Raw genomic sequence first — 17327 nt, forward strand, 5'->3', positions numbered from 1 at the left:
TTGAATTCAAATAAGTAAAACAATGTGATCGACAGTTTAATATTAAGTTTTCTAATCACTTTACGACTATATACCGCCACATGGATGTATTGATTTTACAATAAATTCTCTTTAAGTAATAGTTTGCAGGACTATCGTTTTATGTATTTTGCTGATCAGTTTTTTCTTTTGCTTAGAAATGTCTTACCAACAGTACATGGTTGCTTCGATTCCCGGCAGCAGCTCATATGGTTCGGATTCCACGTTAATAAGTAGGTCCACGTCTCATATAGTCTCGCTGCTGAACGGACGTTAAACTCAAAATCATCAACAACATCTACATGATTATTGTGGGAAAATTAGTAATTTATTATGTTGCATAAACCACGTTTTCCACTATTACTGAAACAGTAAGAAAACAAGACAACGCGGGCATTTGCTACGTTTTTACAAATTAATATTTGTCATCTAGCAAGCAATTTAGAAGAAACAGAGTATCAGGCCCGTAGCCAGCCCAAAAATATAGGGGGGGGCGGCCGAAGTTAGGGGGAGCCCGACCCAATCATATTATACTTCATCACCATATTATAGTTCATTTGCAAGCCTATCATGAAACCTTTATTGGGGCCGGCCAAAGTTTAGGGGGGGCCGGCCTCCCTAGCTCCCCGTGGAGACGGGCCTGCAGAGTATTCAATACATTAAATGTATAGCACAGTTGTGAACCTTCTTTTCCGATGTATATTAAATAATTTGCTCCGTTCCTCTATTTTTCTCTCTGTCTCTATGTCTCTCTCTCTCTCTCCTTGATATTCAGTTTCCTGCAACTTATATTTTTGCTTGTTCTTCCTGTGTTCTCACCTCTATACTTTTTTCTTCTTCCTCGATTTCTATAGTCAGAGATAGAGTGAGACAGATAAAGTGATGTGTACTAACTACTCATTTGATTTTACTTTTCTATGCACGTGTAGAACTAGCTTTCTTAAGTACCAATTAGACATAGGTTATAGGCGGTCTGTCGTGGACATGTTAGACGTAGTTTTCTGCAGACTCCATTCCATCTTTCATAGGTAATGATGGAGAAACAGGGTATTACTGTCAGACTATCTACATCGGTAGAGTGTGGGATTTCTAATACTATGGTTCTGGGTTCGAATCCCATCCAAGGACTGTAATTTTTTCCATTTAGCAGTTTCCGATATTGTATACGTGCGAATCTCTTAAGATGTTCTCTCTTTCTCATTTCTCCATGTAGATGGATGCTACGAAGAAAAACAATAGAGAAGTAATCTCTTGTTTCAGTTATGGTTGAGATTTTAAAGACATTTTCAGCTTTCTGCAAGCATTTTTATTTGTTTAAATAAATATGTGTTATATAACACTTACTGTGTGTAATTATGTCTTTGTGGTTTGCTGATTCTCACAGTTATTATATATGGTTCATAACAAAATTTGAGGTGGTCTCCTTTGAAGTGTCATGTGTCATTTGTCAATATATGCGCACGTTTTCTTTTCCTTTATATTTCGCATATTCCTCTTTATTTAGTTTTTATCACGTTGACCTTTTTCTCTTTCTCTCTCTTTAAAACTGAGGATGTAAAATGAGAAGAGAAATGAGAAGAACCTCAATCTATTACTCCATCTTGTGAGAAATTTGTGATTTGTAGTCACGTGGTCTATGCATTTCTTGCTCCAAACGAAGTGTGCAGGGGGACGAAGCCGAAGGTTATCCTGGCGTGATCAATGCCACAAAGACGTTAGGTTGGTTGCCTATGTTGTTGGCGTAGTTTCACAATGAACTTAAACTTTCATGTTGCAGGTTTTTTGCTTCGTATTGTACAAGGAAGTTTATTTGTACTGAAAGTAGCACTATTTTGAAATATGTTGTATAAAAAGTGTTTAAAACGGACCGCTTCGAACGTACAAACACTTTTGCTTATTCTTCTATCAATCTTCCTTAAGACATGTAATTTGGTTTATAGGTCATACATTACTTACATAAAAACATGGACTCATTGAACATAGTAACTTTATGAACGCCCTGTATACAGTCATTTATATCATTGCTAGCGAATTTAAATATTTTAAGTAATATTTTGTCTGCCTCTAAAATTTTAATGACTCACTTGCTTCATGCTTCGTCTTGCTTTATGGGCACTCTTGAAGAAGTTATACATTGTATATTTTTAAAGACTTCTTAATTATTACACCAAGGATGTAAATAAGCAACAAAATTTTACTAGCCCAAGAAAAAAACTACTAGCCCATATCCCACAATAGATTTTATGATATTAAATAGTCACCCGCCCGGGCGAGTGGTTATTTGCATCCCTGTATTACACAATGAATGTAACGATTGTAGTAATGAGAAATAATTGAGTTTTTTTTTTTAATTTAAAATTGTTGAAAATGCTTTTCTTAAGAGATGAAGAAATGTAGTAAAGTACTCCGGAAAGGAAGTTATTTCTATTGAAGTCTAAGGATAAATTTTCACAAAAGAAGCTCATATACCTCCCCCTCATTTTCCACCTATATTAAACTTTATTTCTTTTTAACAAATTCGTCAATGAATAACACTCAGAATGAGGTTAATCATTTACAAAATGAAGAAAATGTATTGCTGTAACTGCTCTACAAACAATACTAATTATTGCTACTAATTTAAAGTTGTATTTTATTTTTGTCACAAGAGTTCACTAACTTCAGTTAAGTTATTTCATGTAAAACGTTCATTTCATAAGGTATTTTTTAAAATATGTTTGTTTCATAATATTTTAGGGATTTGGATAACAACAGAATAAGAAGAATTGGAGCCTTCTCAATAAAGGTCAACGCTGAAGCTCTGTAAGTTCTTTAATTTCTCCATTTACTTTGAATCACGTTTTGTTTATAAAAGCATGTATTTAAAAGTGTCTTCGAAAAGAATTTAAATCTACGTCTGCTTGCACTGAGTAACTCATCAGAGGTAAATTCATATCAAATCAACCAATGATACACCATTTACCACAAACCTTAGTAAAGTGGAAAGCAGGCTTACACATCTATATAATGATAGCTCAAAAGATTACTGAGGATCTAAAAAATAAATGAATGCTTGTTTTCAACTCTCTCAAGTGTAGAACAACTTTGAGTAGAAAAATTAAAAATTATTAATTTTGTCAACAACCTTTTAGTCTAAAATTGGTTGATTTCAAATGGATTGACCTCTAGTTGTCACTATTAGTTATTTTGTCTAGTATAGTAGCATCTTGATTAGAGCAATAGTTCTCATACTTCAGTTGACTCTATCAGTGACGAGTCTTTCGTCTGAGGCGATGTTGTTCATGTGAGTTCTGCTGTTTTTAGTTCTACTTGAGATGGAATTGACTTATGGGCTACCCTGTAAATTATTGTTCCATATAATATAATTATCGTCTTATTTGTTTGAAGTTGCTAAATAATCTAGGTCTATCTAGATAATGTTGCTTCTCTAATTTTAAGAACAAAGCTTTTTTAAGAATAAATTAAAATACTTTACCATTGCATCCTATGTGGGGGGCCAGGGGCGGATCCAGGGGGGCGATCGGAGCGATCGCCCCCCCCCCCAGAAGAGGAAACTTTCTTACTTTATATATATAAATAAAATCCATCCTAGAGTTTGGAGCCCTTAAAAGTTGCATTATGACAACCCACCTTTCCCCCAGAAGTCGGTCCTGGATCCGCCCCTGTGTGGGGCTCTGGCTGAACAAATAACACAAATCAGCTGGGCGATACATGATCAGAAAATCGATCCCAATGCCATTGTTTTTAGCTCTCTAAAGTGGAATTCGTTAGCTTTCCAATTGCATCATGATAATAATTAAATTCCAGAAACTATGTACCTTTCCTGGTAGACGAAATCATGACGATATTTTGGTTACATGAAGCACTATCATTCTTCAGAATTCAGATCACGATTGCGAAAACCATATCGTATTTTATAGGTTTTCTGTAGTATTGCATACATCTATGAAGATACACTCATGTCCAAAATCATTGTCATATATCTATAACTTTCTTCTTGTAAGCATATAATTTGATAATGATTTTGCAGGTGCTTTTAATACTGATAGGACTGTCCAAAATCGTGAAAAAGCCAAATTTCAAGAGGCCCTATTTCGAATTCGAGAGACTGTGGATAGTAGTCCTTATCAGCATAAAGGAAGTCACGCATACGCAATCCAAAATTGCATATTACATTAATGTTCAATGGGTGTACAGTACATATTATTCCCTGCAGGTTGAAATTCCCAGACATGCCATCAACCGAATTTTGAGATATGTTCTGACTTTATGGTTGGTCCAAGGTATCCAAACGATAAGTCTTGATAGCAGTGAACACAGAATCCTTTGGCGCGATGTCGTAAGTCTAAAGGATCGTCAGCAGCACGTTCTCTCATACTCGGGAAAACGAATGGTTCAATGTTTTCTTTCAAGCTTATAAATGAAGAAAACGTGAAATATACCGTAAAGAAATACATATCATCACACGTTATTCCAAGCACAAAGAAAGATGGAGCTGCCGGTTCCTAATACTTTAGCCTCCCCTCCGATTGAATGTCCATGGTTGTCAAGGGTTACCTCCAGTCTACTTTGGATCCTTCTTGAAATCAGAGTATATCTGAAAACTAGTGGCGGATCTAGGAGGTAAAAACTGGGGGAGCTGCCAGTACTCAGACTATGATAGGTATATATAAACTTTCAAAAATATATAAATAATAGCTTAAATTCTTTTGTCACTGAAAAACTGGGGGCCTAGGCACGTAGCCAAGGGGGGTCCGGGGGATCCGGACTCCCCCTTCAAGACCAGAAATGAAAAAATTAAGGAAGGATGAAACAAAATGAAATGAGAAAAAGAAGGATCAGCGTTAAAAATAAACAACAGGGAGCTTTTGGTTACTCTTTCTTATAAGAAAATTTGTATTACTTGCTATACATGGTGGCGAGTTGAGCGAGATATCCTGGAAGAGTCAGGGAATTTGAAATTTCTAGAAAAGTTACGGAATTCTCAGAATATCTGCTGCTAGTCCGGGAGATTTCAAGCTTCCGAAAGCATAGTGCCGTTGTGTAACAGGGTGGCCATTTTTTATCATAATTTTTCGTCATCGCATCCTTGCAGTATCAAACATGTTATTTCAAAAACAATTTTCTAGTACTCCTGTAGCCTGTCATTTGGAACAGACAATAGTTGACGGAATAATAAAAACAAAAATTTATGTGGAAAGGAAGTTCTGTTAACATCTGATTCAACAGAGAAAGAAACACAGATATTGTAAAATAATTTACAAGACATTATTGAGTATGTACTTTTTATAATAGTGAATATGTACTTTTTGTAATAGTTGAGGTCATAATGAAAGGAAAATTATTATATTTGAATGAACAGAGGAAGGACATAAATATTGTAAAATCTTTTTCAATACTTTTTTTATTTTACTCGAGATTTCTTTACTCGAGTTTGTTATTAAAATACCAACATATCCTCATTTTATTGTAATAACAAAACAATACATGTTGATCGCAAAGTAGTTTAGATTGATCGTGCTCCTGGGCCTTCAGAATTTCATGTCATGCCCCCTCCCCCCCCCCCCGTTATGAAATCCTGCCTGAACGAATCAAAATATGTTGCCAGTAAAATAGTTTAGAATGATCGAGCCCCTGGTGTGGTGACCACATTATTTCATGTGAGGGACCCTCCTTCATGAAATCCTGGCTACGTGCCTGGTAGGGGTGGATCCTGGGGGTCTGGACTTCCCCCCGAAATCCCGACTATTTGTAAATTTAGTCTAATTTTAGGGACAATTTTACAAAATTTAATATAAATTTTTCTCGTATTGAATTTGAACCTCCCCGAAATAAATTCCTACGTAGTACGTTCCTGGTCAACAGTCTACTTCAGTCCCTTAGATAAAGTTTCTTAGAAGCACGCCAACCCAACGGTGTGGATTTCTATACTGGGCAAACACAGAAACAAACATTAATTTTTAATATACAAGACTAGCTGAAATGACCGTTCTTCGCACGGGAAGAATAGATTTATAGAAAATATTTGAACCACTCTTCGGATACGAATTTGAATTAAAGTGATACCCCATCTACTGGTAAAAACACATGAGATACTGTACGTATTTTTTCGTAGAAACTTTGAGCCTCTATCTCCTCAGGATACACGCTTGAATGAAAATGACATGACAAAATCCCACCTTGAGGTAGGTAGACCCCTACTAATACTATGTTTCAAAATTAATTTGAAATGGCTCAATCGTTTCCCTATGACGCATTCACAAACATCAAACAACGTCCATTTCAACGCGAGGAAAGAAATTATAGAAAATTCCGCCCTCCCCCCCTTAAAGGAGAAAAGTTTAAGTTCAAAAACGGGGAGGGACGTGTCCCTTTATTTTTAGTGAGGAGTTCATATCCATAGTTTCATCTTCCCAACTTGTCGGGCTCATGATATACTGTATGTTTGGCTGAAATTTTGAACTCCATCTACCCCACTTAGGATGGTTCTTTAATGAAATTAACGTGATATAAATTCAGCCCAAGGTAGGTACTACATTATGTCCTAAAATTCATTTCAAACTATACAACCGTTTCCCCGTGACGCGATCACAAACAACAGGTAACATCATTTTCAATGTGAAGAAATAAATTGTAGAAACTGCTCCTCTTCCCCCATTAAAATAGGAATTCTCGAAAACGGAACGTTTCCATTTATTTTTAATTAGGAGCTTATATACCAAGTTTCGTTTTCCAAACTTGACGATATACTGTATTTTTTTTTTTTTTTTTTTTTACATAAATTTTGAATATCTTTGTAATCTCTCTTACAATGGACCCATGAACCAAAGTTACACGATAAAAGCCCACTTCGAGGTACCAGATAATTATATCCAAAAATTCATTTCAAACGGTTTTCCCGGGATCTGATCACAAACAAGATCGTTTTCATTTTTAAACAATAGATAAGTCATCTGCTGAGAAATAGTTGTGAATTCTGTACAAAATATTCAACTTAAAGTTCGCGAGATTTAATTTGATCTACTTGTTGTGCGCGAAAGGCACAACTGTTTGCTATGCGTTTTTGGCATATTATTCTTAGAAAGAAGAAAAAATAATAATTAGAATTATTATAAGCTTTAGATTAACACCTCTCATTTTTTTATCGATCAAAATTACGTAACTCACTTAGCAGTATCAGTCACAGTCTATTGAATTAGTATCTAAACGCGTACTACCAGAAACTACGCTTCAACCAATTACTTTAATAAGAGCTGATTCAAATTCAATCTCACTTACTCAGCATTATTTTGATTTTTAAAAAATAAAATACTATAAGCAAATCTTTGTTAGTTCATGTGGATTATAAAGTAAACGCATTAAAATGATTACTTTTCTTTTTCCAGACTTTTAAATTACAACGCAATAGAAGCAGTGGAGAGTGATGCTTTCAGCGGATCTCAAATTGCACAACTGTAAGTAGCAATTCTTTGGAAATAAGAGTATGTATCAATATTGAAAACTTATTTTTTAATAGTCATTTTATTTTATTTTATTTATTACTTACGACTCGCAGTTAAGTTTTTAATAACATGTGGTTCTATGGTGATGTTATTCGTCGACACGTAAATCTAATTGGAATAAGTAAGTAATACTAAAGTGCTATAGTTGTACAGAATGCAATTATGAGGTATCACGTGCGTAATAGAAGTAAATAAAGCTATATATTTTCAGATATAATAGATGTACCGCTCTTTAGTTTTAGACATGATAAAAAGTTTGCTTGTCGAGAGCAAAGATTTTAGGCTTAGGAATTCTGGGCTGTTACAAATGCTAATGTGAATACGTGGCCGCCCACAGGAGGATATGGGGAACATTGCCCCCTCTGAATTTTCGCAAGGGGTTTCATTTCATTTCCTTAATCATGCACTGCGGTATTTAATATATTTTCTATAATTAATGAAGTTGTGTAACGTGAGTTAACAATTGCTATTTTACATTAAGTATTATTTGGATTAAGGTGTTTGTGTGTGTGTGTGTGTTCTAGCGACTTCGTTAGTGTATCGGTTATTTTCTCCCCCAGTCCTCACTTCCCCTCGCGTTTAGAAAAATCTCGAGTACGTCTTTTGAGTGCATACTTACGAAGTTAAACAGCAAGCCTTATTTCTACGGTTTATCCGAATTCTAAACTAATATTCACATAAATATCGACCTAACTTACAGATAATGACTTGTAATTTTGCTCCTTTTTGCTTTTGAAAAATAAAAAAAAAGCAGTAAATATATACCGAATATTAGTAACAGAAATATCTAAACTACATGTTTATAGTGTAAGAAGTATTATTTGTTATAATATGAATGAATGAGCACATTGGCTCAGTGGTAGGGTCTTACTTTGGTGTGTGGGTTCCTTGGTTCGATCCCCGGCCAAGTAGGAAGTCTGTGGTGAACATCGTCGTGTCCATGGATTTTCTCGAGGTAGTCCCGTTTCCTCCTATTTTCTCATTCCACCAATTCTTCAATCATCATACACTTGCCTTAAGGTTAATGTAAAGGGACAAGTTTTGCCGATAGATGGCACTACAATCTTCGTATCTCTCCCATTTATTTTTTTTACCTTTCACGAAAATTTACAATTTCTCTTACAAATTTCAACCTAGAGACTTCAAATTTTTCGAGAAGGAACTTCATAATCTATTAAAGGGAACAATCCGTGCCGATTTTTTTATTTAGAATTTTCTTCATTATTGAAACAATTCCATTGTTAAAGATTTGGATATCCATTTCAACAATCAAGCCATTTCAACAATGAAGAAAATTTTAAATAAAAAATCGGCACGGGTTATTGCCTATCGATAGATTATGAAGTTCCCTTTCTAAAAGTTTGAAGTCTGTAGGTTGAAATTCGTAAGAGAAATCGTGATTTTTTGTGAATGGTAAAAAAATACATGGGAGATATGTGAAAACTGTAGTTTCATCTATCGGCAAAACCTGTCCTTTAAACTAACCTTAATCATCGTTTCTCTCAGGAAATAAAGGGGACGTTAAACTGAAAGATTTCAGTTTTTTCATTTTCAAATTAAGAATGATCACTATTAGAGCCTTTAAATAATACTGGGACCTTTAACAAAATATTTTTACTTCATTTTCTGTACAATAGCACTTTATAAAATCCAGAACGCCATGTGTCCCTAATTTTAACGTTTTCTTTTGCTTTACAGCTTATTTTTACCCTTTCTCACCAGCAAATTTCACTCGTTTCACTGGCTTTTGCGTACTTACACTTTTAATGGGACTTGGAATTTCAATTCTGAGACTATTGTAAACGAGGTTTTTATTAGTTATGTCCCTGTAGTAATTATAGTCTAATTCAAAGGTGTTGGCTAACTTCGGTGCTCCCATCAAAGTTGATGACGTAGCGCAGCACAAACTATGTGTACCGAATACCTTCAAAATTCTACACTCTGGAATTGTTTTTGAGTAGATTGAAAGCAAACTTCCAGCAATATGTTAATAATATATTAGCGGATCCGTGTAAATTTTCTCTTTGTCTTAGGACCGAGTAACAAATAAAAGATTCCTGGGAAAGATTTTTTTTACACAGTTTCTTTATTATTGCCCTCACTAACGTAGCACTGACATGTGTTAAAGAAGTAAAACCTATTACAAATTGTGTTTCTTCAGCACTTTCAGTGAGCTACAATATTATGAAAAGAACCCTGTGATCAGTGGCAGATGTAGAAGGTAAAAACTAGGGGGGGGGGACAGCCAGAACCCAGACTATGATAGGTATATCATGAGCTTAAAGTTTTTCATCGATTCTGCAGAAGTTTCTAACTTAACTCTCTCCCGATGGATATTATGGCTAAGTTGGAAGTTTACATTGTGGGCATCAAGTACTGTTTTATACATTGCATAAAAAAATGGAACTGAAACTGAATCTAATGTTTCAAAAATGTTCCAATAAAGAATAAAATACAACGCTTACTACATATTGTATAAACTTTCAAAAATATATAAATAATAGCTTCAATTATTTTTGTCACTCAAAATAACTGGGGGACCTAGGACCCCTGGTCCCGGGGTAGATCCGCCACTGCCTCTGATTGTGAAAAAAAAAGGTATTGAAAGTTTTTTTTAAAAAAAAAAAGAAAGAAAATGATCATAACTGTAATTATTGAAAATGTCAAATTAATAACGTTAAAATTATTGCGGTTTCAATTTGCAGTTCATACATTTTACTACATATTTCATAAAATTGTAAGACTAATAAATGTGATTTACTAGTTCTATGCTCTAAATCATGTCACTCGATAGATTTCTTGGTTCAACCATGTTTTTGATGAAAGATATGCAGATGATTAAAGGAAAATATATTTAAAAAGGTAGATTTTTGAAATCTGACAGGAGAACGATATTGCAAAAAATCACGAATTTTCTCACTGTAAACCACGAGAAATTAATTGCTATGACACGAGTGTACATCATAGAATATTGATTAATAACTTCTTTTAATTTGAGAACTTATGCTATGGTTGATCTTGCTAAATGCAAACATAAGTTAATGAGTTTCATTCTTTGTTAGGAGTTTCAAAGGAAATATGATGCTGAAAGACTTGTCAGTGGATGCCTTCAAGGGACTGAGAAGTTTACGAGTTTTGTAAGTAAATTCAGTATGTGTTTTATAAGTAATACATTTCTGACTGGTATATATCACAAATAGTTACTTGGTTACTAATCATAACTGAAAGCTGGAAGTCTTTAAGCATTGCTTTTAGATTCCATAAATAAAGCAAATTACGGTATATATTACGTTTAAATTAAAGTTGCATTTTCTGTTATTTTTTATTTATTGTTGCTGAAGCAATGTGATACAATGTGTTATCGTAGAAATGTGCATTTCATTTATATAAAGATGTGCAACCAGTAATCCTTAAAGCAGGGATTCTCAACCTGAAGATTGGAGCTCCAAGGAGGTCGCGAGAGCAATACATGCAGATCGCGAAGGGAAACAAAAAACGTGAATATATCATCAGGTAGTGGAACATGGTCGCTTACTCTGAGGGAAGAACGTAAGCTGAAAGTATTTGAGAACAAGATCCTGAGACGAATATTCGGACCCAAAAGGGACGGAAATGGGGGAAACTTCATAATAACGAGGAACTACATAATTTATACGATTTACCGAACATTGCTAGTCATTCAATATAGGAGGCTCAGGTGGGCGGTTCATGTAGCCAAGATGGAATAAAGTAGGAACGCTTTCAAAGTTTTAACTGAAAATCCAATCCCCAAACAACCATTAGGAAGATCTAGGCGCAGATAGGAAGACAATATTAGGAATACTGGAAGCAGAAACTGGATCCAGTTGGCTAAGGGCAGAAGTCAGTGGATACCTTTTGCGAACGCGGCATTAAACCTGAGGGTTCCATATTCTATAAAGTGAGTTAATTAGCGGGAAATGTAGCTTTAAATATTATTTTAATAGACAAATTTTTATTTGGATACTTATTGTCAGATACTGCAAAAACTATTAAACAAAATTTTAATCGATTAAAAAGTCGTTTAGAAAACAATTGGAATAAAGTTGGTAAAAAAAATCTTCATATTGAAATATAAGATAAATACAAATACAACAAAAATTACTTATTAAATAATTCAAAATGAAGTCTGGACTCACAAATATCTGTAACCGGTAAGTAGAAATACTAAAAATACCTATTACAAGAGTGAAATTACTAATGAGGGTCGCTGGCAATAGTATGTGACAGAAGGTGGGTCGAGATGTGAAATAGGTTGAGAAAAACCTGCCTTAAAGTGTTGAACGATAGAAGGGGCCAAACTACAAACTAATAATTAACAAATATGTTCGAAAACCATCTGATAAGCATCCACAACGGATTTTCTTATATGTAAAGGTATAGTCATCTACTGGTTTACTCTAATTTCTTGAATATCCTTTCTTTCGTTCAACGCTTTATTAGATAGACCAAGCACTGAGTTGATATCTGAACTTTACCTAATCCAAAATATGACAAAAAGTAAGTAAGGCTTGCCTAACGCTCAACACTTTTCTCAGATTCATGTTATTCTAAAATCGGTTGCATCAGATTTTTGTAATAGGAAGTACAGTACAACATCGTTTATCCTGCTCTCGTTGATCAGGATCTGCGGATAATCCGGATCAAATTTATAGACATTTCTTTTCAAATTTAATGTTCACGTAGATAATAATTTTTAACTATGATAGCAAGAACGTAACTTTAACTACGCCAAACATTCGCTTTTTATTTTGATTAAATGTATAGTTCCTGCATAGATTGCACAATAAATTATGGTAATTCTGTAAATAAAATGCTTTTTTGTCGAGTTTAAGAAAGCTTCATTCAAAAGTCACGCTTGTTTGAAACAGAAGACAGTGGACCAATTCTTTGTTAAAAAATTAAGTGAAAAGTTACCATAATGAACGGTAAGTCTGGTTATTTAAGGATTTATTTTGCTTATTACTCATCATATTACCCGGATTATCTGGATTGCCTTTGGTTTCCATTAGGCACAATAAACGAGGTTATACTGTAGTGTTTTTGCCTTGTCCCTTTGCAAAAAAAGAAGGGGGAAATTTTTCACACTGGAGTCTCAAGAAATCATGCGATGCCTTTGGTTTTAATCTTAATACGTGGTGAAAATTAATTTATACTAGTACATAAAATTCGATTACATATTATAACAGTGTGGAATAAGACATAATGAATTTTGCATGTTACTCATAAGATTCCCATTAACACTATTGGATATATAGTAATTTCATTAATGAAAATAATAATAATAATAATTCACTGTATTAGTACATTCTTAAAAGTTTTCCTTTAACGATATGTTTCTTCTTTTTTTTATCATTTTCACTAGAGACCTTTCAGAAACAGCGATATCACAACTTCCAACGAAAGGCCTTGAAGATCTGGAAATTCTCAAAATAGAGAACACAAAATCTTTAAAAGTTATTCCCTCCATCTACAGTTTTCAGGTAAGTCATTTGAATAATGGAGTTTTAGTAACTTTTGTATTTTTTCTATCTTTAACCCCTTGCGTTCCAGATGTCATTTTCCTATGTTCGTGCTGCAATGCCAGTTTCATTTACTGTTATAAGACTGTCTAGACCGTTATATACGGCATAGTTATTGTGCATGCATGAAGAGAGCGTTTGCATTACTGACAAAAGCTGTTATTTGCGTTGTGGAACAATTGGACTGAAAAAGGGAAATACTGATGTTCTGAAGGGATTTTATGCTGCTTCAGGTTGGCAACACTGACCGGAGATCAAAGGCAAAGGTTTTTCTTTTCTGATCTCTAAATAGATCTTGAAGTTGCTAATTGTTTATCGTCAAAACAAATACATGTATGTTGTAATTGAATGCTCCCTTAGGCCTGCCATTGAGACAACGCTGTTTTTTTGTGTGTGTGCGTGTGTCTTTTCTGTTAGTAAGGTGCTGCCATCTAAGGAGAAATAGTAGAACTAAGTCTTGCCTTGCATCCACTAACAAATTTCAGCATCTCCAGGATTAATACCACGCTTAATAAGGGATACATTTTCATGACATCCACATGGATGTCGCTGGTACGCAAGGGGTTAATATGAAATCGACCTTGTACAGTATATTGCCATTTCAGGGCAAAACAGTTGAACGATATAAAATGAAATGATTGAAACGCGTATTCTAAAAAAGTAGAGAATTCATTTCTTTTTTAAATAGGGTATCTCGTGAGTCCCTCAAGTTAGGGAAATGAAATTCGGCATAAACCAGTTTCTCTGAACCACTCATTGAAAATAAATGGACAGTCTTCCAACATTTTTGAAAATTCTCCTTATAAAAGGGGAAAAGGGGGCTGAAATTTTAATTTTTTTAGTTTCCAATTTTGTAATCATGAAACCCAGAACTATATGAAATGAGTTTTTTGAGCGTAGTGAGCACTTGGATCGAGCTGAGTTTTTATTGTTTCAAATTTATTGAAATATATATCTCAAGAGGAGAAAATGAGGGTTGAAGTTGTTTGCTAAGAATTGAGTATCTTACGAGCCACTGAAGTTAGGGAGATGAAACTCTCAGGATATAAATTAGCCATGAAAAATACTCTTTGTTTCTGTCTTTTGATGAATAAATGTTCACAAAACAACTTAATTGTGATAAATGAATACATGTTTATTTGCACTAACTACACAACAACTGAAACACTTACAACTTACTGATATATTGTCTTTTTTGTACGAATTCCGGAGGACCGTCTTGTATGGATCTCTTGGTGCTCAACTTGCTGACACTCACACACACACAAAAACTGTTTTTTAAACAAAAGAGAAACGTTATGCAAATATAATGGCAATGATACAAACTCACTATAAAAGTCTCTACACTCTTGTTTCAGGAATTTCGCAAATTCTGCTTGTAAATGGAAAATTCAAGGTAAATGGTATATAACTTTCAAATATTTTCCACATACCTTACTCTTGCCATGCGGAAAATGGACACTTTTCCTAGTTTTAAACTATCAGTAGCCGTGCATTGTTTCATGAGGTGTCTTAATTCTACAATATATAAACTGATTAATTAAAGCTTTTGATGGTGGGCACGGTGGCTCAGTGGTGGACCGATCACCTCTGGTGCATGAGGTCCTTGGTTCGATCTGCATCCAAGTTAGTTTGTGGTGCGTTTTCTTAGGGTATTCCTGTTTCCTCCCACTTTCTTGTTCCACCATCATTCATTTGCTGTAATCATCGTCTCCTTTAGTCTAAAGGGCATAATCGTGGGACGTTAAACCGAAAGGCATCATTTCATGTAAAACTACTTTAAAGAAAGTAGGAACGCTTTCAAAGTTTCAACTGGAAATCCAATCGGGAAACGACCATTAGGAAGACCTAGCCGCAGATGGGAGGACAATGTTAAGATGGATCTCGTAGAAATAGGAATACAAATTAGAAATAAAATTCAGTTGGTTAAGAACAGAAGTCAATGGAGGGCTTTTGTGAGTGCGGCATTGAACCTTCGAGTTTCACACACCATAGAGTTAACTGAGCTAGAATGAAATTTAACAAAAAAAAAAAAAAAAAAATGAAATTGTGATTACGTCTCACAAACTTTACAGCCAATATCAGTACAAAGTATGTTGTATTTCGTTATAGTACGTGTGTACTTAGTTTTATGGATATTTCGTGGTGAAGTTATTCAATAGTGTTACTTATTAATCTAACTAGGGACTTCATTTCTCTCTTTTTCAGCATTTACGAGAAGCTTACCTTACTTATTCCTTCCATTGTTGTGCTTTCAAATTTCCTGCAAGACATAATCCCTCAGAGCATGCAAAGAGACAGGTATGTAGTGCATTATTATTATTATTATTATTATTATTATTATTATTATTATTATTATTATTATTATTATTATTATTATTATTATTATTATTATTACAAGACAGGAAAATGGCTTTCTCGCATAAAAACATCTGTTTCAAACTAATTCTTTCCATTTTCAGTTGAAGTGTTCAGGTTAAAATCCGACAAAGTCCAAGATCTTTTGTATGAAATAATGTTCAAACTATTTCGAAAATACATACATAGAACTTAAATCTTTGAAAGCTTAAAGTGGGAATGTATGGACACACTAATGTGAAGCGTAATAAAGGCCTTGAATGAGCACACTGAAGGTCTTACATGACCAAGTAAAATACAATAATACGTTTATGTTTATATGTGTGGTTGTATTTAGATATACTATGTACTAACATAAAAGATAGAGATATACGTAGTACGAAGATAAATTTATTTTCATAGTTTATATTCAAAATTTTGTGTCTTTTTCGTGTAATATTATAGAAAATGTATTGTACAATTTCTTACTATATATAACTGTGTATTTCTTATTTATTACTAATTAAGATACATTTTATTTGTATTAGAGATTGTACACTTGAGATCAAGTGTATTACATTTTTTATTTGTAAACGAGATATACATTAGTGGTGGGCAAAAAAACCGGTTTTCGGTTTTTAAGAAAACAGAAACCGGGTTTTGAAAATTTTAAAAACAACGATACGGTTTTTCACCGAAACCGGTTACCGGTTTTCTTCAAAACCGGTTCGTTTTTTCACCGCATTCGGTTTCCGTTTTCTTTAAATCCGATTCCGTTTTTTTTTTTTTAATTTGTTCTATTTCTGACCAAAATAGTGTTTCGTTGTTCTTCGGAAACTGAATCCGTTTCCACAGAAAGTTTTATGTTTTCTAAAAGTTTTCACCGAAACCAGTTCCGGTGAAAACCGGACCTATTTTGAAGAAAACCGAAACCGGTTTGGGTGAAAACCGAGTAGGTTTTTTGGAGAAAACCGAGTAGGTTTTTGGAGAAAACCGAAACCGGTTTCAGTGAAAAGCGAACCGGTTTTTAGAGAAAACCGAAATGTCGGTTTTTCGGTTTTCGGTTTTTCTAGAAACCGGTTTCTGTTTTTATAAAGAACCGGTTTTGTCCATCTCTAATATAAATACATATTGTAAATCACAGAAAAAATCCATTATGATTATAAAAAAACAGACCTCCCTTCACATCAATAAATCGAACTAATATACAGTATACTACACACCTCTTTTATATTAAGACTTCAAAGTGCTGTTAACAGAATAGTATAAAAGATGTATTATTAGAATTTGTAGAAAGTTGCAAGAAAACATGTTTTGTTTCTCTATCTTCGTTGACGTTCCACGAAACTCAGCAGCTTCGTCTGTTTTCTTTTGCTCAAAAGAGAAATTTAATTCCATTACCCGGCTGCTTGCGTTACTTCTCTGTAAAATAGAAGTTACGTAAAAGATTGGAACCACGTCTTGCCTTTTTAAACAAGAAAAAGTTTTTCTCAAAACCTCAAAACTTTGTTAGCAACTACTACCATGAATTATCAGTTTACTCCTTCAACATTCTTCAATACTTGTAGCGTAGAAAAAAAAAGTGTTGTTCAAAGCTGAGATATACACTTATCAACCAAAACGTGATTACCATTTCCTAATATCTGAAGTATCCACCTTTGGCTCGCAGCACAACAGAATGTGTTTGGCAAGGAAGCAATGACGCCCACATCTGCACACACAAATCACTTAATTCCTGTAAATTCTTTGGAGGGGGCAATGAGCTCGGAGCTGATGTTTAACGACATCTCAAAATTTTTTGAGTTAAAATCGGGTAGGTGTATAGGGGTTATTCAGAAATTGAACTTCTCCACTGTCCTCTTAGAGCAAACTGCAGCAGAACGTTAGTCTCGTGTCAAGGTGCATTATCGTGCTGAAATATGTCATTACC

At 34.3% G+C, this 17327-nt stretch overlaps 1 protein-coding gene across 1 annotated transcript in view; it reads left to right on the forward strand.

The window, feature by feature from the left end:
- LOC145663920 (follicle-stimulating hormone receptor-like) overlaps window positions 1–17327 on the forward strand; it is a 590817-nt gene that overhangs the window by 556033 nt on the left and 17457 nt on the right. The window contains exons 7-11 of the mRNA XM_081730117.1: window positions 2755–2820; window positions 7404–7472; window positions 10583–10657; window positions 12904–13021; window positions 15269–15361. Coding sequence (XP_081586243.1) covers window positions 2755–2820; window positions 7404–7472; window positions 10583–10657; window positions 12904–13021; window positions 15269–15361 — 421 coding nt within the window. The remainder of the gene's footprint in view (window positions 1–2754; window positions 2821–7403; window positions 7473–10582; window positions 10658–12903; window positions 13022–15268; window positions 15362–17327) is intronic.

Source organism: Thermobia domestica, chromosome 11, assembly GCF_964235325.1.
Source record: "Thermobia domestica chromosome 11, izTheDome1.hap1.1, whole genome shotgun sequence".
NCBI classification, from domain to species: Eukaryota; Metazoa; Arthropoda; class Insecta; order Zygentoma; family Lepismatidae; genus Thermobia; species Thermobia domestica.